Source organism: Antechinus flavipes, chromosome 2 (assembly GCF_016432865.1).
Source record: "Antechinus flavipes isolate AdamAnt ecotype Samford, QLD, Australia chromosome 2, AdamAnt_v2, whole genome shotgun sequence".
In the NCBI taxonomy this organism is placed as follows: Eukaryota; Metazoa; Chordata; class Mammalia; order Dasyuromorphia; family Dasyuridae; genus Antechinus; species Antechinus flavipes.
Window position 1 is genome coordinate 354,464,057 of NC_067399.1, and position 23,387 is coordinate 354,487,443.

A 23,387-nucleotide genomic window follows, 5' to 3' on the forward strand; every position below is an offset into this window, starting at 1 on the left:
AATTACCCTGGCATGGATTCTGTCAATATAAAGTAATTATTAAATAAAAATTAAAAAAAAAAAGAAAAGAAAAGAAAACTGCTTTTATTTGCCATGTTTGATGGTCTTTTCCCAATCTTCATTCTTCTTGATCTTTCTATAGAATCTGACAGTACTGACAACCTTCTGAATATTCTTTTCTGGTTTTTGTGATATTGCTCTCTTAGTTAACTTGTTACCTGTTTTAAGTCTTTCCTTAAAGTTTCCTATAACTCAATTTATGTCCTTCTGTAAGCTTCCTTAAAGTCAAAAAATATTAATATTATTATTATTATTCATATTGAGTCTCCTTACTATGACACCTCAAAAATCTGTCCTGGGGATTTTTCTCTATGCCTAACTTAGTTTCATCAGTTCCCATGGGTTTAATGTTCAAAGATTACTCAGATCTATAAATCTAGCCTCTCTCAGACTCCAATATTACATCATCTATTGGACATTTCAAATGCTGTCCCTAAGGATCCGCAAATATATTATGTAGCACACAGAACTTATTATATTTTCCAGAAAAAAAAAAAAAAAAACCACCACTCTCTTTCAAACTTCCTCTAAGGATTCAATCATTTTGCAGTCATTCATATTTGCAAACTTTCATACTTCTTCACTCAATCCCATTCAATATATTCAATCAGTTGCTAAGTTTTTCACTTCTGCTTCTCGCATCCATCCTCTTTTTTCCTCACTCACCATCATCTCTCTCCTGAACTATATCAGTAGTCTCTTAATTGGCCCCCTTACTCAAGTCTTTTTTCTACTCAATCTATCCTCCACATATTGCCCAAGTAATATTCATAAAGAACAAGTTTGATTATGTCACTCCTCTGACTCAATGCACTGTTACTTAATAAATACTTAATGACTAAATAACCCTGGGAAAGAACACTTAAACCTTATGTCAATTTCCCTTGTTTTGGTGGTAGTTTCTTTTCATCTATATTACTGGAATCAGTGTGTTGTTTTCTTGACTCTGCTTACTTTACTTTGCATCATCTCATATAACCCATTTTATTGTCCTTCTGTATTCATCATTTCATCATTCCAGTAATTATATATTTATATGCCACAATTTCTGCTTTGATTCTAGGTCTTATGTACCACAAAAAATGGATGCTGTAATATTTTATCCATGAAGACGTTCTTTTTGTCAGTTAACCACCTTGAGGTATATCCCTAGCACTGGAATGCTAGGTTCCTCTATGAGGTCAAAGGATAGGGACATTTTAGTCACTTTATTTGTGTAATTCTAAATTGCTTTCCAAAGTGTTTGGACTAATTCACAGCTTTACCAACAATTCAATATTTGTCTTTCTACAATCCTTCCAGTATTTAAGTATGTTCTTTTGTACACTCTTTTGAAAACTGTTCATGTCCTTTGATCACTTATCTATTGAGAAATGGTTTGTTTTATGTTTATAAAAGGGTTGGAGATTATAAATACTGACAAGTTCTAGCCCTTAAAATGAATTGTTATTTAACGGTATTTAACATTAAATTAGTATAAACATATACATTTTTTGGTTAAAAAAAAAAGTTGGAGATTGAATAAGAAGTGAAGTCCTTTCTAATTCAAAATCTGAGATCTTATAAAATATGGATCTAAAAATCTGCCTGTTGTAAATTAAGTATATGCATTTTTCTTACCGTTCAATCAATAGCTTCAACAATTCCTGTGGTTTACAAAATGAACGATAGGTTGTAAGAAAAGTACGCACAAAATTGGGATCTGTAAAAGTAAAATGAATAAAGATTATTTATTAATTTTTCTCCACTCTAATTCAACTAAAAATCCAGACTCTAACACTAACTTGTGACCTTGACCTTGAGCAAGTCACTTTTCCCGTTTTCTCAGTCTCATGTACTGTAAAAATAGGGATAACAGTAATCTCACAGAGTTACTGTGAGGATCAAATGGGAGAATACTTGTAAGGAATTATGTGCAGTTCCTGGCACATAGTAGATATTCTACAAATGCTCGTTTCCTTCCTTTTCCCTCCCACCCTTTCTCATTAGTCCAAGACAAACTTAGGAAAAAAAATTTGTTTTTAACTTCTCGTAAAACAAAGGTAGTAGAACTTAAGTCAGACTTAGAAGAGGATAAAAAGCATACATACTCTTTATTTTTTAATTATTTAAAGAATTGAGATTGTTAGTTTATTCTATAGGGACTCATATATAATTTCATTTCATATATTTGGTTGTCTTTGTTGATGATTATCATGAAAAAAAGTTTTTTGACCCCCTCCTACCACAATGGCCTCATTTATATCTTTAACTCTTCCCCAATCAGGTATAGAATTTTAAAGTCAATTTGTTCACTAATATGGTAGGTAATCTTCATTTTAAAAGTAGGGGGCATGAGAAAAAACAACAACAACAAATAATTGTGCATTAAACATAGGAAAATCTCATTATCATGAACCATAGAACCACAAGAGAATAGGAGGGAAATGGATTTGATATCTATTCCATAATAGTATGCTTATAGTTCGCACTTTTCTCTTTTCATTTAACTTGTACAAAATATAACATAATGGACAACCTCAATGTAGGCACAGAGATGCAAGAAAGAATCTTAAGATAATTTTGGATCTTTAGCAAAGAAAGTGATATGTAATAAGTCAACAATTGTTTATTATTTATCTACTATTTTGCCAGGTACTATTTTAAATTCTAAGGATACAAAAACAAAGAATGAAATTATGAGTATGACTAGGAGGTGGGAAGGAACTATATTGTAAAAAAAAAAAAAGATAGGCTGATCAGGCAGGAAGGACAAGAAAAATTTGGGGAAATCTTCATGGGTTGACATCCAAGCCATGTCAAGGGCTTCAGGGGAAGTCTCCTCCATTCCCCAGTATACTAATGAATTCCTTATGAAGGAAACATGGTCAAGACTGGTGCAAAATGGGCAGGCATAGATTAGCTGCAATATTTATCATTAACAGCTAAGTATTTAAAAGAAATGCAAAAACAGGGGCAGCTATATGGTGCAGTGGATAGAGCATCTGCCCTTAAGTCAGGAGGACCTGAGTTCAAATCTGGTCTCAAACACTTAACACTTCCTGGCTGTGTGACCCTGGGCAAGTCACTTAACCCCAATTGTCTCAGGAAAAAAAAAAGAAAGAAATGGAAAAACACTGAATAAATATAATTGTAATAAAATAATAAATATATTTGTAATGAGATAATTTGAGAGGTTTTTTTTTTTTTTTTTTGTATATACCATTTTTTCCTTTTATTTTCAGAGGAGAGGGAAAAATCTATTTAGAGATAGTCTATATCTGAACTGATATTTTAGAATCCTAATGAGGGCAAATACAAGATTAGCAGTTAAAAGTTGGGGCTCTAGTGTCATTTGAAAAATTTTAAGAAGCATTAAAGTTTGTACCATGAATTCTATTCATGGATAAGATCTACTTAATCTATGATGTACCTTTCAACTTCAAATTCTACAACTCACTGCTTATGATTTTTATTAAAACCACCATGCTTATATGAAAAAATAAATCAAAATTCCCAGTAAAATCACTTTAATATACTTTGACATAGACTATGTTCCCATCATTCAAACAATTATCTTTAAAATGATAATTTTCTATGTAAATGAATTTTAAAAATAAATTAATTTAATTTTGCTATTTAAAGTACAAATATTTTGGTAAAATGTTTAGTATTTGAAACTAGGTGTCTGCTATTATTTATCCAGCATAAATATATTAACAAAAGTCATGGTAAAATGTTATAGTTATGAAAGGAATTGATTGGATGAAGTATTTCTCAGTATTGAAATTAAGTCACATGATCCCTATTTCCAGGCTTTGAACCCTGGGATGCAGGAAATTAGTGAAGTTACAGGAAGTGACATGACCCACAGGAAGCAAACAACATTGTGACCATTGGTCAAGGATGGTTATGTCCTTTTAGTCTATCCAATGAAAAGGCTGGAGTCTTATCTTTTTAAATCTTGTACAAGCCAGAAACTGGCCAAATTCAGGAGCACATGACAGGAGTTGGGATGACTGCCGGGGTTTGTGTCTGGGCCTCTCCCTGTAGATTTTAAATAAATGTTTTCTTTTTGTACCTAGAGATGTCTCTGATTAGTTAATTTAGGAAACGGGGTCTAGCTCCCATCCCACACAATTTTATGTGCTACAAAGAGGTAGTACATGAATGAAACAAAGCACTGGACTTGAGAATAAGAAAGAGCAGGTATGATAACATCACTATTAGGCTTCCATCCCTCCCCCAGAACATTTATTTATTTATTTATTTTGGAAAAATTATATTATTAAAAAAAAAAAAAAAAAAAAGCAAGGAAGTGGTCCTTAAGATTTGATTAGGCCTGGGAGCTAAGGTTTAAACTGCTTAGCTGTTTGACACAGCTTCCTAGTGGCTATATTTACAAGGCTTCTAGGTCACAAAAGGAGACATAAAGCCTGCTGGTAAGAAGGTGGGGCCCTTTAGAATTGGTAGATATCCTAAGGCCACCAAAATAACCACACCCAACCACACCAAAAGGTCAGGTAAATGCTATGCCCTAGTGTAATAGCCATTCCAAGATATGGTTAAGTAACCATGTTTCTGTTGACTGCTGGTTACTACATGACCAGTTGGGAGTCAGGACCAGCACCCAAAACTTGGGTTTAAATCTGCCTCAGGTATTAGCTAAACATATGACTCTAGGCCTCCCTAAGTTTCCCCATCTATAAAACAAAAGGGGGTAAATTCTATTTCTAAAGTTCCTTCTAGCTCTAAATTTCATATCTAAAAAAACTATTATAATATTAATCATTTGCATTTCAAGTTTGCAAAGCATTGTATACACTGTCTTATTTGATCCTCACAACAATCCTCTAAGACAGATGCTATTATAGATAAGGAAACTGAGGCTGGGAGAGGTTATGTTACTTGCCCAGAATCACATAAGGTCTTCCTGGCTCCAAGTCTAGCCATTTTTCCTATTGCTTCACTTCACAAAAGCTCTTTCTCTTTTTCTTTCTCTGAGAAAAGCTGCTGCTGGAGTTGATGTAAGGGCAGATGAAAGAGAAAGAAGACCACTTGAGGTAGAAGTAATAGATAAAGCAAATGGTGTAGCAGATGCTGCAGGTTTATTGAAGAGCCTGCTTTGAATGAAATAACTGTGAATGTCACATCACAGACCTGGGAGACTCTTCAGTTTCATATCTTAATGAACAGCCTGTAGTCCAAGATTCCCTTAAAGGACTGAAAGACTTTAAAATTTTTCCTTATATTAAAAACTTGCAATTTTTAAAATTTTCATCCATTGTTCCCAGCTATAATGTCATACCTAAGTTTTGTTCTCTAGACTAAACATTTCCAATTCCTGCAACAAGTTCATCAACTATGAATTGATTATTAATTTATGAAATGCACAGGTATTCTTTGGGTACTGGCCAAGAAAGGTCATGATGACAGCAGGAACAAGTATGTAATCACATTCAAATAAGGTACAGAGGGTGTAGGGACAAACAAATGACACAGTAACTAAAGAGATAAAAAGCAAAAAGGAAAAAAAGGACAGATGACATTGGGAGAGGATATGTGCTGATCAAGGGAGGCTGGCAGTGTAGGGAAGGAGAAAGGTAAAGAGTATCACTCATATAATCATAGATTATATGGAGCACTCAGATCATGGACTAGATGGAGATGGAAGAATGCTGAGAATGGGGTGGGGGGATGGCAGTAGAGTGAAAGAGAAACAGTTCATTTTTATAAAATTTTATAGGATTTTAAAAAAATCTTTTATCTATGCCACCTTGGGATTATTTAATTAACATATCCAAATTATCTCAAAATTTATTGGCAAAACTTTGAAGTTAGCATATCCATAAAGCCATCAGTAACATCTAGTGTTCTGCTGGTATACTCTGGATGTCCAGAAATTATGAGATTTACACATCATAGGACCTACGGGCCCTGATAGCAAAATTTAGATAGCTTCTCCTGATTGAGCATATATTACCAGGATGTGATTTTTTAGTTAATATGATACAATTGGTAAATTATGCTCTTTTGATTTTTGGGATGGTTTGTATGTGACTCCTGGTGCCTTTATGCAATCCTGTTATCCATTCTTGTTATTGTTACTCTTTCTACTGATTCTTATATATAAAATTTATTTAACATATTGACTAGAAAGTATCAGGGAGACCAAACCAAGATAAAATTTTAATACAAACTGTCTATGGGACATTTCAAAATGGATAAGCATAAGCATCTGAAATTCAGTATGTCCAAAACAGAACACATTACCTTTTATCCCAAGTTTTCCACTCTTTTGAACTTCCCTATTTTTATAAAGAATACTACTACCAAGGTTCAAAAACTTGAGATTAGTCTTCACTCATTCCCACTCTACACATTAAGATAGATACCAAGTCTTATTGATTCTTGCCTCCACAGCATTACTAATCAGTGTCTTCTCCAATCAATCAGTCAACAGGTAAGCATCTACTATAGATCAAGAACTATGTGCTAGGTAGGCACTGGAGAGAAAAATAAAATGAATGAAACAGTCCCTATTCACAAGGAATTTACATTATAATGAGAGAGAAAATAAAACATATTTAAGAATGAACAGAATAATTTGTATAAAAACAATACAAAGTAGTTAAATACAATATTACCTGAGAGACAAGGATACTGGTCATTGAAGGGATTAGGAAAGACTTCATGTAGAAGTTGGTACATGAAGTAGATACTGAAATAAGAGAAAGATTTGATAAAATAAGGAGAAAAGGTATAATATTTACAGAAATGGAGGGCAGTGGTGCTAAGGGATGACAAGAAATAAAAGTGTCACATATAAACAAGACTGCATAGAGAGGGTAATGAAATTAACAGTCACCAAAAAAGAGAGAACAAGGGACCTAGGATAGAACTCTGGAGAATACTCACAGTGATGGAGACAAGGAATGGTCAGGCAAGTAACTAGGAGAGAATAGTCTCATGAAAACCCAGAGTATCTGAGGGGGTGGGAAAGAAATGGTGAAAAGTGGTAAATAAAGCAGATCAACTGAAATGAATGAGGCCTAAGAAAAGACCATTAAGTTTGGAAATTAAGAAATCATAAGAGGGGCGGCTAGGTGGCGCAATGGATAGAATACCAGCCTTGAAGTTAGGAGAACCTGAGTTCAAATGTGATCTCAGACACTTAAGATTTCCTAGCTGTGTTAACTTAACTCTAATTGTCTCAGTGAAAAAAAAAGAAAAGAAAAGAAAGAAATCAGCAGATTCTGGACAGAGTGGTTTCAGTACTAACAAAATCAGAAGCCACACTACAAAAGATTGATGAATAAGAGGAAAGGAAATAAAAATAATGAATAGAGACAGATTTTTCTAAGAGATTGGCCAAGAGATATATGGCTTGTATTCATATGGTTCCATCCTAGTTCAGGCCTTTATTACCTCTTTTCTATACTATTGTAACATCTTCTTCATTGGTCTTCCTGTGTCAAGTCTTTCTCTTTTCCAATTTCCCTTTGGAATAGCTGTCAATATTTTTAAAGCTGAACATGTCCCTATCTTGTTCAATAAACTTCACTGGCTAAAGAAAGGATAAAATGCCAAATTGTCTATTGGCAATTAAAGCTCTTTACAACTTTGAATCCAATCTATCTTTGTTGTTATTGTTTAGTCATTATCTAGTTGTGGTCAACTCTTTGTGACCCCATTTTTGATGAATTCCTGACAAAGATACTGGAATTATTTGTCATTTTACAGATGAGAAACTGACGCCAACAAGATTAAGTGATTTGCCCAGGATCATACACCTATTAAGTGTCTGAGACCAGATTTAAATTCAGAAAGATGAGTTTCCTGACTTCAGATCCAGACCTAGATCCACTGCAACCTCTATATGTCCTGTAGTAAGCTTTATCTTTCTACTTCACAGAGTCATGGCCTCCCATCCTCAGCTACGCCTCTTAAAAACCCAAGCTCTTTCAAAGTCCAGTTCAAGTACCACAAGCCTTTTACAATCCTTTGCCTGCCAGGACCTCCCTATCCAAAATTTCATATATTTTGTACATTCTTATATGTGACAGATGTTATTTCCCCTAATGGAATCTAAGGTGCTTGAGAGCAGCAACCATTTTCTTTTGTTTCTGTATATTCGATGCACTGTACATTGCTCAATTGGTTCAGTTCTGTCTGATTCTCTGTGATCCATCTGGAGTTTTCTTGACAAAGATACTTGTTAGAATCCTTACAAAGTGATAAGTCAGTTGCCTAATTTAGCATGGTACTTAGCAAATCTTCTAGCTCACTAATGTATTTAAGTACTCATTGGAGTTCACACTTTTGGGAGATTCACAAGTCAGTATTCAGTATGAGATTCATAAGTCAGAAACCCATAATCCCACTCTCAGATCTCATAATCCAACTCTCTCAGAGGAGGAGTCAACCTTTGGGAGATCATATATAAGAAGCTGACAGAGGCTCAGTCAAAAGTTTAGTTGAAAAGATTCAGAGTGGAGGAGGGTCAGTTCAGAAAAAGCCACGAGTTAGAGTTGACTTAGAGGCAAAAGACTAGCAACGAGAGCTCTCGGAACCAACAAAAGCTGAGGCCTCTAAGAAAGCTACCCAGGACCAAGGAAGGAGAAAATAAATGTTTGGATTTTATCAGCTGGTTGCATTTGAGGTGATTATTACTCTGAACTGAAACTAAGGCTGCCTCCAGAAAACCTCCCCAAGAAACCTGCTCCCAGAGAACCATCATTTATATTATACAAAAGAAGAGAATATCACAGATACTAAAGTGGTTTGTCATTTCCTTCTCTAGCTCATCTTGCAGATGAGGAAATGAAGTAAACAGGGTTAAATAACTTTCCCAGAATCATACATAGCTAATAAATATATGAAGTCACATGTGAATTCATGAAAGATGAATCTTTGTGACCCCAGGTCTGGTCCTCTATTTATCCACTGCAGCACCCAGTTGCTCCAGTTAAACAGTTTAATTACAATTGTCCTTCCCTTTTCACCTATAAACACATACCTGCATACATATGGTAGGTTAGTCTTTCAATTAATTTCACCACAGTTCCTCCTTTAATGACAGGGATTCCACTTTGCAAATTGTCTTCAAAAACAATGTTTTCTTCGGAGTCTTTCACAACAAAACGATAAACTTCTGGACTTGGCAACCTCAATGGTTGTTCATTTTCTTCTTTTAATAATACTGAATCTAGCATTCGATCTAATGTACTACGATACTGAAGAGAAATCAAGGCTGCCATCCAATTATTTTTCTCTTCAATGGACTTAGCAGCAAATATAATGCTGTTTTCATCTTTGGAAATCAACTCAAAGACATGCTTGTATTCAGAAGTGTCTTCTTTATCACAGATTTGTATTTTCCTCATGATAAATTTTTCTTTCAATCTGTACTCTGCATTGCTATAACCTGGAATCCGGGACTGTCCATGATTAGTTTTACAGCTAATCATTAAGCCATCAAAAAGAAAAATATGGCGTTCATGCTTAGCTCCTATTCTTATCAATGGTCCTTCCATTATAAATTCATTACAACACTGGACAATATCTTTGCCTTCCCATCCATCAATATTTTTTTGAATTTCATTCATTTTTTTAATGGCCAGGTGCTTACTCCGTAATTGACGATTATAAAATCGACAAACAGGATCTCTATAAAACACAATTAAAAAATGTTTTTCCAGTTATTGTTAAGTCATAATTAAAACAAATATAAAATGAATATCACAAGAGCTCATATCAAGGTACAAGTTATACATTTACCAATTCACATAATTCAATTTACCAAACAAAATGAAATAAGATTACCTTTCATTTACTTCACTGAATCATAGATAACTCTAATAAGTCATTTCTACTTTGCCTCAGATTCCTTATTTGTAAGATGGGAAAAAATCAGCTATGATGCATTACTTATCTAATGCCATAATTGAAGATATTAAGAAAAGTAAGCTTCCTATACATCAGCAACAGAAAATTATAAAACATACCCTACAGAATAATAATGTAGGATCTCTGGTATAATTTAAAGGCAAATATTTAAAACATTTTCTGTATCTGAAGAAGTCATTTAAAAAACATAAACCAGGCCAAATCAATCAATTCCAACATCAGTCTGATTTTTCAAATTGTTAGGATATGCGTACTACCACCTACAGAAATGATACATGTTCTGTATCAGAATTGAAAGAAAAATTATCACTATTAAACCCACATGGACAGAAATCTAGAAATTAAATCAATGTGGATTCCTCATGTTTTTTATAATCTGAACTCACGCAGGTCTCCGTCTAGGTGAATGCTTATTGCAAATCCGTTCCATGCTACATCGGAAATTCAGAAGAGCAGTAATAGCTTGTTTCAAACATTCTCGGTCTTCTTGTTCTTCACTGCATTCTTGCAATTGCTAAGAAAAATTGGAAAATCCAAAATAAATTTTGTATTTTGTTTTTTTAATCCTAAACTTTTAAAAAAGGATAGACAAAACAAAAAACCACCAACAAACTAAAGGAATGTTTTTAAAACCACAAGAGAACAAAATATAAAAAACACATAGAATTTAAGAGTTGGAACTTAGTGTCCATCTAGTCCAAAATACAATAGAAAACCCCAACATAACAAACCTGACAGTTATCTAGTCTTCACTTTAAAAATATCCTAGGAAAGGAACCCAGCCATTCTCCAAGATAAACCATTCCACTCACCCTTATATTACTCTAAATATTAGAAAGTTTTTCTTGACATAAAGCCTAAAATTGTCTTTTTGCAACTTCCAGCCCCTGCTCCTAATTCTTCCCACTAAGTGGGAAGTCCCACTGACTGGAGTAAGTCTAGTCTCTCCTCTACATGACAGCCCTTCAAATACTTGAAGACAGTTGTGCTTTCCCTCTGAGTTTCCTCTTCTCCAGACTAAACATACCTCGTTCTTTAATTGATTCTAATATGACATATTATTAAATCTGGCTGTTCTCATCTGAACACTGTGTGAAGCTTATCAATTATACTTTATCACAATGTTCCCAATGAGGTCTGAAAAAAGACAGAGTACAGTGGGGTTATCACCTTATTCCTATAAAATGTTCATCTCCTTATATACCAAAATTATATTGTTTTTTTTTTTTTTTTTTGGGGGGGGGGAGGGACTATTACGTTGCTGACTTTTATTAAGCTTATAGTCCTACTAAAACTCCGTGGGACCTTTTCCAGAACAACTGCTTTCTATTCATGATTTTCTCTTATATTATATTAGCTGTCCCTCCCAGCTTTTCAATGTCTCCAAATTACAAAAACATGTAACTTATGCCTTTAGCCAAATCACTGAAAAAAATGTTAAATAGCACAGGCTAAGCATAGATTCCTAAGGCTTTCTACTAGAGACCTGTCACAAAATATTAACAGCTGTTCTTTAAGTCTGTTCATCTAATCGATTCTGAAGCCAACTGATTTTATTATCATTTAATTCATGGTTGGTATATTATAGTCTGAAAGCCAAATCTAACTCTTTGCTTTTTTTTTTTTTTTTGGTAAAGCCAGAAAGCTCAGAATTGTTTTACATTTCTAAATACAATAAAACTTCATTTAGACTTATAACATTATTCTTAGTTTGCTACTTGTACAGCATTTAGCTTAGTAATCATGTTAAAAAAGGGAATAGTTAGTCTAATATAATCTGTTCTTACTAAAGCCAGACTGGTTCTTCGCAGTTATTGTTTCCTTTTCTAGATGTTGGTTAATCATTTCTTTAATAATCTGTTTTAGAGGGGCAGCTAGGTAGAGCAGTAAATATAGCACCCTTAAGTCAGAAGGACCTGAGTTCAAATCTGATCTCAGACACATTTAACACTTCCTAGTTGTGTGACCCTGCGCAAGTCACTTAACCCCAAGTTTTCAGGGGGAAAAAAAATCTGTTTTAGAATTTTCCTGAGTATCAAAGTCAAGCTAAGTTGTAGTTTGCAGACTTTTTTTTTTAATTGGGATATATGCTCTTTTCCAATTGGATAACTCTAGTTTTCATGAACTTTCAGTTTCGCCAACAATAGTTCAACAATTATAGCCACCTGTTTTTTCAGAACACAAGACTCCAATGACTTGAATTCATCAAGGTAGCAAAGTGTTACCTTTTACTATTTCCTTATTTGTTTGGGGTTTCAAGTCCCAGTTAGACATGTTTATTACTCAGAGAAAACAGAAAAAAATGTACTTATCACAACTTTCTACATTCCCTTTTTCTTGAACCCAATTACTACAGCTATATCCACATTCAAAATAAAGAACAAAGTCTAGCCATAAGAGATTGAATATTATTTTCCACAAGTACAAAGCTGTGCTATAGTTTGGTTCTTTTTTTTTTTAAGGGAAGGTACCAGAAAAACAAACAAAAAAAAAGTTCATTCATTTTTATTGGTTATTACTAGTACTTACTAGTAATAGTTATATTTACTAGTTATTGTCAATACAAGAGACAAGGTTACCAAAAAAAGAAATATATTTAGTTTCACAACAAACAAATACCTCTTTCTGTAAAAGATTGAGTATCATTTCTAAAATCTTTGAGAAGCAACATCACAAAGTCTGTAAACACTGTCATAAACACTTACTGAGGCAGAAAATAACTGGAAACAAAGGATATTGAAGAATGACTACACAAATTGTAGTACATGAAATGTAAGGCAGTATTACTGACTATAAGAAATGATGAATGTAATACATACAAAGAAGCAAAGTAAAGTAAACAGTAAGAAAAACAATATATATATGTATATATGTATATATGTATATATATATATACATATATATATATATATATATACATATATATATATATACAACTACTATAATGTCAGTAGAAAGAATAACACAAATAAAATAGAATACCATAAAATTATAAAATTGAAACCTGGTCCCAAAGACAATATATGAAAAGATATTCCCCTATTCCACTGAAAAGTTGAAGTGTCCATTGATATGCTTGTTTTGCCAATTAAAAAAAAAAACTTTGTTATAAAAAAGGGCTTTCCAGAACCAAGAGAACATTGTAACAGCAAAATTACATGATGATCAACTGTGATAGAATCTTGGTTCATCCAAACAAATGTGGTGATTCAAGATAATCCCAACAAACTTGAGATGGCAAATGCTATCCACATCCAGAGAGAGAACTATGGAGCTTATTGTGGATTAAAGCACAGTGTTTTCATTTTTTTTTTGTTTGCCTTTTCTTTTTCATGTTTTTTTTCCCTTTTGGTCTTTTTTTTCTTGTACAACATGACAAATATGGAAATATGTTTAAAAGGATTGTACATGTTTAACCTATTGTTTACTGTCTTGGGGAGGAGAAAAAAGGGAAGAGGCAGAAAAATTTGGAACACAAAAAGAATCTTGAAAAACTAAAATAAATGAATAAATGATGAAGTTCTCTGAGCATAGGTAAAGATCAATAAAAGTCTATTGAAAATAAATACAACCCACATATACAAAAATATGTATAGTAGCTATTTTTGTATTGGCAAAGAATGGAAAATTAAGGAGATGCCCATCAATTAGGGAATACCTGAATAAGTTGTGGTATATGAATGTATATTATTCTACTTAAGAAATAATAAGGAAGATACTTTCAGAAAAACCTGGAAAGACTTACATAAAGTGATGCTAAGTAAGAAGAGCAGAATAAAGAAAACACTATACACAGTAACCACAACATTGTATAATAATCAACTATGACAGACTTAGCTCTTCTCAACAATAAAATACTAGTATTTTCACTCTTTTTGCTGTTTGCTTGAATTTTGTTTTCTTTCTCATTTTTTTCCTTTTTGATCTAGTTTTTCTTGTGCAGCATGATATTTGTGGAAATATAGAGAAGAATTGCACATGTTTAACATATATTGGAGTACTTGCCATCTAGGGGAGGGAAAGGAGTAAAGGGAGGGAAAAATTTTAAAACACAAGGTTTCTTAAAGGTGAATGTTAAAAATTATCCATGTATATATTTTGAAAATAAAAAGCTTTAATTAAAAAAAAAACAATAAAATGATACAAAACAATTTCAAAAGACTCATGATGGGAAATGCAATCTACATCCAGAGAAATAAATAGAAAGTATGAATGTAGATCAAAGCATGTTATTTTCACTTTTTGTTTTTTCTTTCTCATTATTTTTCTCTTTTGTTCTTATTCTTTTATCACAACATGATTAATAAGGAAATAGATTTAACATGATTATACATATGTAACATATACCAAATTGCTTGCTGTCTTGGGGAATGGAGGGAAAAAACTGTGAACTCAAATTCTTATAAAAAATGAATGTTGAAAACATGCAATTGGAAAAAAATAAAATACTATTAGTGGAAAAATAAATAAATATAAACCAATAAAGACTAAGCACTCTCTCATTTTGATATCCAATATATTGCTGTATCTTCTTGATTCTACCTTTGCCATATGTCTTGTATGTACTCTTTTTCTCTTCCCTGACACTGTTAACACCTAGGTATAGGCCCCTCACACTTGGACTATTGTAGGAATCTCTAGTTTGTCTGACATCCTCAAGTATCTCTAGTTCAGTTCATTGTCCCCTCAGTTGCTAAAGTTAACTTTCTAAAGAGGGAATGTGATCATGTAAGTCCTCCTACTATAATTATATGCCAGTATCTCCCTATTCTTTAAATTTAAAATCCACTGTTTGGCTTTTAAAGTGCTTCATAACCTCCTCCCTTCTTATCTTTTCTGTCTTTTTATACTTTACTTCCTTCCATTTATCTCTTTAGTATATTATCTATATATGAAACTCTATAGACCAACCCAGTACAACTTCACTAATTGTTCCCATATCAAGAATGTTCTCCCTCTTTACTTCCTTGGCCTCCTCAACTCTGCAAGAGGTCTTCCCTAGCCCCCCTTACTGTTACTGCTTTCCTTCTGAGATTATATGTAATTTATCCTTTATATCTTATATAAACTCAATTATTTACATACTATTTCCTTTCTTCCCATTTACAATAGGGCCAAGAAACATTTTCCTTTTTCTTATCCCTAGAACTTATCACATAGTAAGCATTTAATAAATACTTGTTTCGCTTAGTTCAGCACCAAGGCACCCTAAGAAAGAAATATCAGGCAATATGTGCCAAGCAAGTTAAATCAAACCACCATTTTGACTACTGCTTCCCTTTAGATACATATGAAAATAGTCTACAGCACCATCTTACTGCCCCAATTTTGGCCACAGCAATTCTAAAAAAGCATTTACTATAGTAAAAAGGAATTTATCAATAGAAGAAATGTCATCAATGAGTTATGGATCACTGTACCTTTAAACATGAGTTAGAATAGAAATTTAGTATAAAAAAGTTCAATTAGTCCAACATTTCAAATTCAATATTAGTAAATCTAAGATGAGAATAAATTTTTATGCTGCAGTAGTAGACATGTTGGCTTCCTAGAAGGCTGAGGCGAATAGACTGCTTGTGATCAGAAGTTCTGAGCTATAGTAGGGCTTCAGGTATCTTCACAGTAGTTTGACACCTCAGATAGGACCCCTCTATGGGAGGGAGAGGAGAAACACTAGTCAGTTTAAGGAGGGGTGAACCAGCTCTCATTTTAAATATAGGGAGATGGTCTTAAAAAAAAAATAAACAACCTTTTTAGAATAAACTTTTCCATACTTATCCTCAAATAAATAATGTAAATTATTTACAAATAAAGAAGTACATAATTTGCTGAGAACTCCCTGTAATTCATTTGCTTAAAACATTTTTTGTTCAATCTTGATTTTGTTTAAGCAATAATCATGAAAAATTGTAATGGTTCACAGTAATGATATCATTTCAAACTAAGATCATTATTCAAACTTAAAAAATAAGGAAAAAGTTTATAAAAGTTTTTATTCTTACCTCTAATAATTCAAAGTAGTGTGAACAATGGTAAACTGGCACTAGCATAAGGCGTGGAAGAACATATTGTACCGCCTCTTTAAAGCCATCAGCAATGGACTAGAAGGCAAAAAGAATTTATTTGAATTTCCACATGTGAAATATGTAGAATACAGCAAGATCATAACATAATATAAACTTACCAAAAATAAAAATTAGAGTTGAAAATTTAAAAGATAAAATGAATTTTGTTTTCCCCAAGGAGAAAATCACCTTCTACAGCTACAAATAATAATTTTTTATCATCTTTAAAATACTGATTTCCTAAATTGATCTTTTTTTTTTTACAATAAAGAAAGGGAATAGATAACAATCTGAAAAGCTATAAAAAATAATTTTCTCATACAATGACAGTGGAGTATTAAACATTTATTACATTTTACATTATATTATTATCTGAAGTCAAATTATGATAGAATATTTATTTTTGTTTACATTCAAGTCATTTTGGGACCAAGTCAAAATAAAACTCTAAATAAGTTGCAAAAGTAGAATTTTGTATGATAACTAAAGAAATCAGGAAAGATGTCTTGAAGAAGACAGTATTTTAATTATCAGTAGAAGAACTTAAGAGTTCCAAAAGTCAGAGATGAAGGAAAGCATTGAATGAGCTATTTCCCAGGAATGATGAACAGCTCATACAAAGGCAAGGATTTAGAAGATGGAACATTATATATGGAGAACAGAAAGTAGTACAATTTGGCTGAATCATAAAATGAATAGGAGTAGAGGAAAAAGGAGAGTTTATAATACTGGAACAACTGGCTAGAGATAAATGGTCATATACCTTAACTACCTAAGAGAGGAGTTTGTGTTTTATCCTAGATGCAATAAAGTGCCATTGACTGTTTTTGAGCAGGGAAGAGAAAGGGACAGAAAGGACAGAACTATGCTTTAATATTATCAATTGGGCAATCTTGTGAAAGATTAGATTAGAGAGGGGAAAGGCTAGAAATAGAGGGAAACCAAAAGAGAAATTATTGCAATAGTCTGGATGATTCAATAATCTGGTGATAAGTGATAAAGGCCTAAACTAGGATGCTGGTCACAAGAGGGAAAAAAAAAAAAAGGACAATTAAGAGATATGATGTAGAAGTAAAACTGAAAGAATTTGGCAACTAATGGGCTACAGGGAACTAGAGAAAGTGAAAAGTTGAGAATGACTCCAAGGTTAGGAACCTGGGTGATGAAGATTTTGGATGGTGGTACCCTAAACACAAATATAGAAGTTAAGAAAAAGGATAGGTTTTGGGCAAAGTAAGTTCTGTTTCAGGCATTTATTTCTAAATTTACTAAATCAATAGTATTATTGGTAAAAAAAAAAAAAAAAGTTCAAATATTCACATATGCTAAAGAATAAAAATTCCTAATAAAAAGAGGAGAAAATATATGGTATTTCCACTATGTATATGTTTTTAATGACTGTCGTGATCATGACAATATTTTATCCATCTGATTGTTTTAATGTCATAATAAATAAATAAATACACACACACACACACACACACACACACACACACACACACATACACAAAGATTATTCACTGATGAAGCCAGAATTTTCATCAAAATAAATGACAGTATGAATTTATTGTTTTTTTTGTGAAAATAAATGTTAGACGTTATCATGAAAATAGATTTTTAAATTAAATATATTTATTTTCACTTTACATAAAGTGAAGTCAAAAATAAAAATAAATATAAAATGTTTATAAGAAGTTTTCTTCCTACAGCAAGGAAAATATAATAAAAAAATTTTCTGGACAATAAATTTGCTAAGTTTAAAGATTCTTCAAAAATATCAGAACACTTACATAAACAAAAATTATAAAAAGAAAAAACTTTAGCTTATGGGGGAAAATTCCTTACAAGTAATATAGCTAAGAAACTTTTCTGCAGTTAAAAAAAATAGTCAAAGAAACTACTTTAAAAAGGTCAAAATTACTACTATGGTAATTTTTTCTCTTTCAGATGTGATTAGTCTCTACAATAGGAATAGTGTGCATTTCATTCATTTTAGTCTCATCAAATCATTTTGGGAAACAATCTATCATGCTACAGAGTAGGGAAGAATGATGTGTTCTCTCTCTCCAATGCAGTGTATAAACATTCTAAAAACCCAGGTCAGCTTAAGAAGTCAATAAGATACATTACAAATAGGGATGTCTTCCCAAAATGTTCAACTTTTCTAGCTTCTCTCAAGTTCTTGGGCATTCTCCTATATTCACAACAGTTTGTGGCTGACTGATTAACCTAGAAACAAAAAGTCCTTTAAAAGATTTCACTATCAAGGATAGACTTTTCCTTTCTGCCAAATACTCTTTTAATCCAAAGTAGCTCTTGAATTCTTGCAAGTTTAACATTAAACAAATGAATTGTTCCTCTATTCTTTATAAAAACCTAACATTAAATCTAAATTTACCTGAAAATGTAGAGAAACAGCAGGTTTAGCCATCAAAGTATTGAAACGTTCATGAAACTGTGGTGAAAGAATATCCTGTGACAAGGTTTCATATGGATCAAATGCTTGTTCCTTTAAAAAAGGTTTTTGGAAAGTAAAATAAGTTTATCTTACATAGTTGTAGACACATGTATTTTCATTTTCAGTATAACATTGATACAATTTGCTTGTAAGACTAGCTGGTACAGTAGATAAGGGTGCTAGGCCTACAATCAGGAAGACCTGAATTCAAATCCAGCCTCAGACATTGTTAGTTTAAGTTTTTTCATCTGTAAAATGGGGATAGTGATAATAATAATACCGACTTCACAGGGTTGTTTTGAGGATCAAATGAGATAATACTTATAAATATGCTTCATATAGTAGGGCTATACAATTTTAGCTATTATTAAGTCCCCAACTACGTCTCTTTTTTTACTCCCCAAATGCAAGAGTAAATACCAAATATAACTTATCTATGACTGCAAATAGATACTTTTTTTTAATAACTATAACTTTTTATTGACAGTACATATGCATGAGTAATTTTTTACAACATTATCCCTTGCACTCACTTATGTTGCAACTTTTCCCTTCCCTCCCTCCACTCCCTCCCCTAGATGGCAAGCAGTCTTATATACATGTTAAATATATTATAATATATCCTAGATACAATATTTGTGTGCAGAACCAAACAGTTCTCTTGCTGCACAGGAAGAATTGGATTTAGAAGGTAAAAATAACCTGGGAAGAAGAACAAAAATGCAAACAGTTTACACTTATTTCCCACTGTTCCTTCTTTGGGTGTAGCTGATTCTGTCCATCACTGATCAATTGGAACTGAATTAGATCATCTGTTTGTCGAAGATAGCCATTTCCATCAGAATACATCCTCATACAGTATTGTTGTTGAAGTGTATAATGATCTCCTGGTCTGTTCATTTCACTCAGCATCAGTTCATGTAAGTCTTTCCAAGTCTCTCTGTATTCATCCTGCTGGTCATTTCTTACCAAACAATAATATTCCATAACATTTATATACCATAATTTAACCAACCATCTCCAATTGATGGGCATCCATTCATTTTCCAGTTTCTAGCCACTAATAAACAGGGCCGCCACAAACATTTTGGCACATACAGGTCCCTTTCCCTACTTTAGTATTTCTTTGGTATGTAAGTCCCGTAGTAGCACTACTGGATCTCAAAGGGTATGCACAGTTTGATAACTTTTTGGGCATAATTCCAGATAGCTCTCCAGAATGGTTGGATTCGTTCACAATTCCACCAACAATGCATCAGTGTCCCAGTTTTCCCTCATCCCCTCCAACATTCATCATTATTTTTTCCTGTCTTCTTAGTCAATCTGACAGGTGTGTAGTGGTATCTCAGAGTTCTCTTAATTTGCATTTCTCTGATCAATAGTGTGCAAATAGATACTTTCAAAGAAATTTAGTACCTTTAAGCCATGGTGTTCAGAATGTCTTGATAACTGTCACCTCAAAATAAATCAGTAACACTGAGGCCACAAGTAGCAAACTGTGGTCGATAAGTATAAGGATATATGCACATGTCAATAAAAACTGGTCTTCAGTTGTGTCTCTTTTTGGCATTTTCATGGCAAAGTGATTTACCATGTCCTCCTTCTACTCATTTTACAAATGAGGAAATTGAGGCAAACAAGGTTCAATGACTTGCACAACTAGTAAAAATCTAAAGTCAAATTTGAACTCAGATCTTCCTGACTCCAGGCTAAGTACTCTATCCACTGTGCCACCTAGCCTCCTCATGAGCTATATGTATAAATGTGTGGATTTATATGCATAAACATGTATATAGGAGTACCAATAATCAAAAGGCAAGTAACTTTTGACATTTTGTCTGAAAAAAAAACCCACTATATTTCAAGTTGACTTTTAACCATTATGCACAAGAAACTTTCTTAAAGTACAGCTAGGTGACACAATGGATACAGCACCAGATTTGGAGTCAAGAAGACTTAAATTCAAATCTGGCCTCACACACTTGTTGTGTGACCCTGGACAAGTCACAACCCCAATTGCCTCCAAAAGAAAAAAGAAAAAGAAAAAGAAAAAAGAAAGACCTTTTCTTTAGTAGCTATATGAAATAACAGTGCTTTATCCATGGCATATTTTTCCAAAATGTTAAGACAGGTAGATATGAATAAGCAGTAATAAGATGGTCTACAAAGACCATTTACATTCAAATCAAAAAAGTACATAATCAAATTTTTATCACCTAAAAAAATATGATGATTTGTAATTTTATCACCTAAAATGTATATACAGGAGTTCAAGATAATAAGAGTAGAACCGAGAATTTCAGATAGCCTACAAATGATTAATAGTCTCAGTTTTCTAAACTAAAAATGAGGTAATGATACTTAACTCCATTTTATCAGATTAATATTGAGTGAAGACAAATACCTGAGAAATATTTTTTATATCAAGCACATGATACTTTAGATTCCAGAAGTTTATAAACCTTTATTAGTATACTATATATATCTCAACCAACACATTACTTCATTTTAAAAGCCATTCACATAAAGTTAATTTGAAGTAATCTGAAATAAATTGTCAAGCAGAAATATAGAGCACAGTACAATAAGTAAAATATGCAATTATTTCAGCTTATGGATTTAAAGAAAACTAAGTATCTTTAAGTATCTTTATAACAGAAAATGTCTTCATTTATGGCAAAATAATCAATCAAATAACATGTAGCTTAAAAAGCAATTTAAATATTTTAATAAGAGTATAAATATAGTTTTATAAACTTACTTCTGCTAGATCTTCAAAACAGCTGCCAGCTAAAGGATGAGGACTGCTTTCATCAGTCATTTCAACTGTGTCTTCAATCAAGCCTAAAAGCTTTACAGTCAATTCATGAATATCTAAAATGTTACTGAATATCCCTTCAATATCCTAAAGAAAATAAAAATGAAAGTACTGAAATTAAAAACTATCCTGTTATTGAACTTAAAAATACTCATATATAAGCTAAAGATGGAAAAGAATTCACATCTAAGAGTCATGTTAATATTTTACAAGAAACAAAGCTCCCACAAGACAAGCTTTGAAATTCTACATAAAAAGAGAAAGTATAATATAATGAAAGATAAATAAGGAGAAGTTTGGGGTCAAGGCAGGAAAAAGTAGAAATAAAAACATACAAAACTGCAATCAATCAGTAAGAAGGAAGAAAATATAATTTTTTGTGTTACAAGATAGAAGAACAGGTTATTAGAAAAATAGAGATTCTAGGTAGTTCACTTTAAATACATGCTGTAGTAAACATCATGAAGAGCTTTCCTTGTGAGTTAATCGTTGGTTTTCATAAGAAATAGATAAATTTTTGGTCCCAAGGCCTTTCTACCACAAAATAAAATTTACCTAAGTATTAAGATAATGTATAAACTATTTACTCTGTAGACACAAATAATATATATTTACCCAGTTAAAACAGGATTCTCAAAATGGCAAATCAGGATCAATTTTGTTCTGGATTTCAATCCCTTTATATGACAAATCAATGCCATCACTTAATGGGAAAAAAAAATCAAATGCTTTATAGCAGATGAACTGAGCAACTAAAATTATCTGCTTTTTTTCCCCTAGGTGTTATTGTACATACAATCTATTGTATTTTGTATAAGTAAAAAATACAATAGACTTTTGGTCCAGAGGCCTGGATTCTAGTCCAAGCAATAGCAATTAACTTGAAGTCACAATTTCTATGTTTCGTGTTCTTCATTTATAAGAATGATATTTGCTCTATGTAAATCATATTGAAAATGTGAAAATACATAATATTCAATATTCAAATGAAGCTGTGATTTCACAGGTGTGGATGTTCCCTTCAATGATACAGACTATAACTTGCAGAAACCAGGCAACTCTTGTCCTCACTTCAGAAAGCTCAACACAAGCAATCCAAACAACATACCGAGAACATTCCTCAATTTCACTTTACGTTAAGAAGATATCAGTGGAATAAATATAACGTCAGTCAGTTTTCTTGTGTACTTGCCATATAACCAGTTCATAATTATTTTTGTTCAATTTTTTTTTTTGGTTCCCTGTTAATATGTAGCAACCAGATCATATCCACCATGGACTTCTACACTGCCTTATACGTACTATTCATTTCTCATTGTTTGGAAACCAGTTTTCTTTCCCATTTCTTGTAATCATAAAAGTCTGCTAGAATATTGATATTTTTAAAATAGGCCTTTATTTAAAAGGAAAAATTTTAGGATCATTAAATGAACTTTTCAATTTCTCAAAGACAATCCAACTTGCTTGCTTTCTTCCTATTCAATTTTAGGCTTGACTTGCCTTCAACTTATAGTGTCTGTCTAAGATAATTGCCTAAGAGGACATCAGACATTCTTCCTCTACTTGGGAATGTTTGGGACTTAGAAGAATCTGAACAATGTCTTCTGCAAACAGACACATTGAAAGGACCTTCCCATTTATAGAAAATATGTCTAAAATTTGGATTGTCTTGAAACTCAATTTTGACAGTGGAAAAAATCTTTGGAAAGCATAAATACCCCTTTTATGTACTATCTGATATCAATGATCAGAAAGTCAAACCTCCATTGTTAAATTTTTTCAAGAAATCTTGACAATTTTGGCATAGGCATTAGAGAATAGCTCTTATACTAAACAGCATTTGCTCTATTAAATCTTTTTTTTCTTTTTCTTTTTTTTTTAACAATCAATAAACAAGCAGAGGGATAGTCTGGCAAAATGGAGAGGAATACTGACTGGAAGTAAAGAAGAACTGAGTTTAACTGACATATGCAGAATATGTGACTAAGAACAAATTATTTAACCTCTCAGTAGCTCAAAGAAACTCTGTGAGATTATAAATTGTAAATCAGGGGTCAATATGTTCCTAGTAGAGAGAGTTCCTCACTGGAAACTTCCT

General features: G+C 32.5%; 1 protein-coding gene across 2 annotated transcripts in view; it reads right to left on the bottom strand.

The window, feature by feature from the left end:
- Positions 1-23,387, bottom strand: part of SOS2 (SOS Ras/Rho guanine nucleotide exchange factor 2) — a 114,596-nt gene that overhangs the window by 51,960 nt on the left and 39,249 nt on the right. For both annotated transcript variants that reach the window (XM_051978055.1, XM_051978056.1), the window contains exons 6-11: positions 21,233-21,376; positions 18,412-18,522; positions 15,951-16,049; positions 10,335-10,462; positions 9,059-9,708; positions 1,681-1,762 (exon numbers count right to left, since the gene is read on the bottom strand). In XM_051978055.1, the coding sequence (XP_051834015.1) occupies positions 1,681-1,762; positions 9,059-9,708; positions 10,335-10,462; positions 15,951-16,049; positions 18,412-18,522; positions 21,233-21,376 (1,214 nt within the window). The remainder of the gene's footprint in view (positions 1-1,680; positions 1,763-9,058; positions 9,709-10,334; positions 10,463-15,950; positions 16,050-18,411; positions 18,523-21,232; positions 21,377-23,387) is intronic.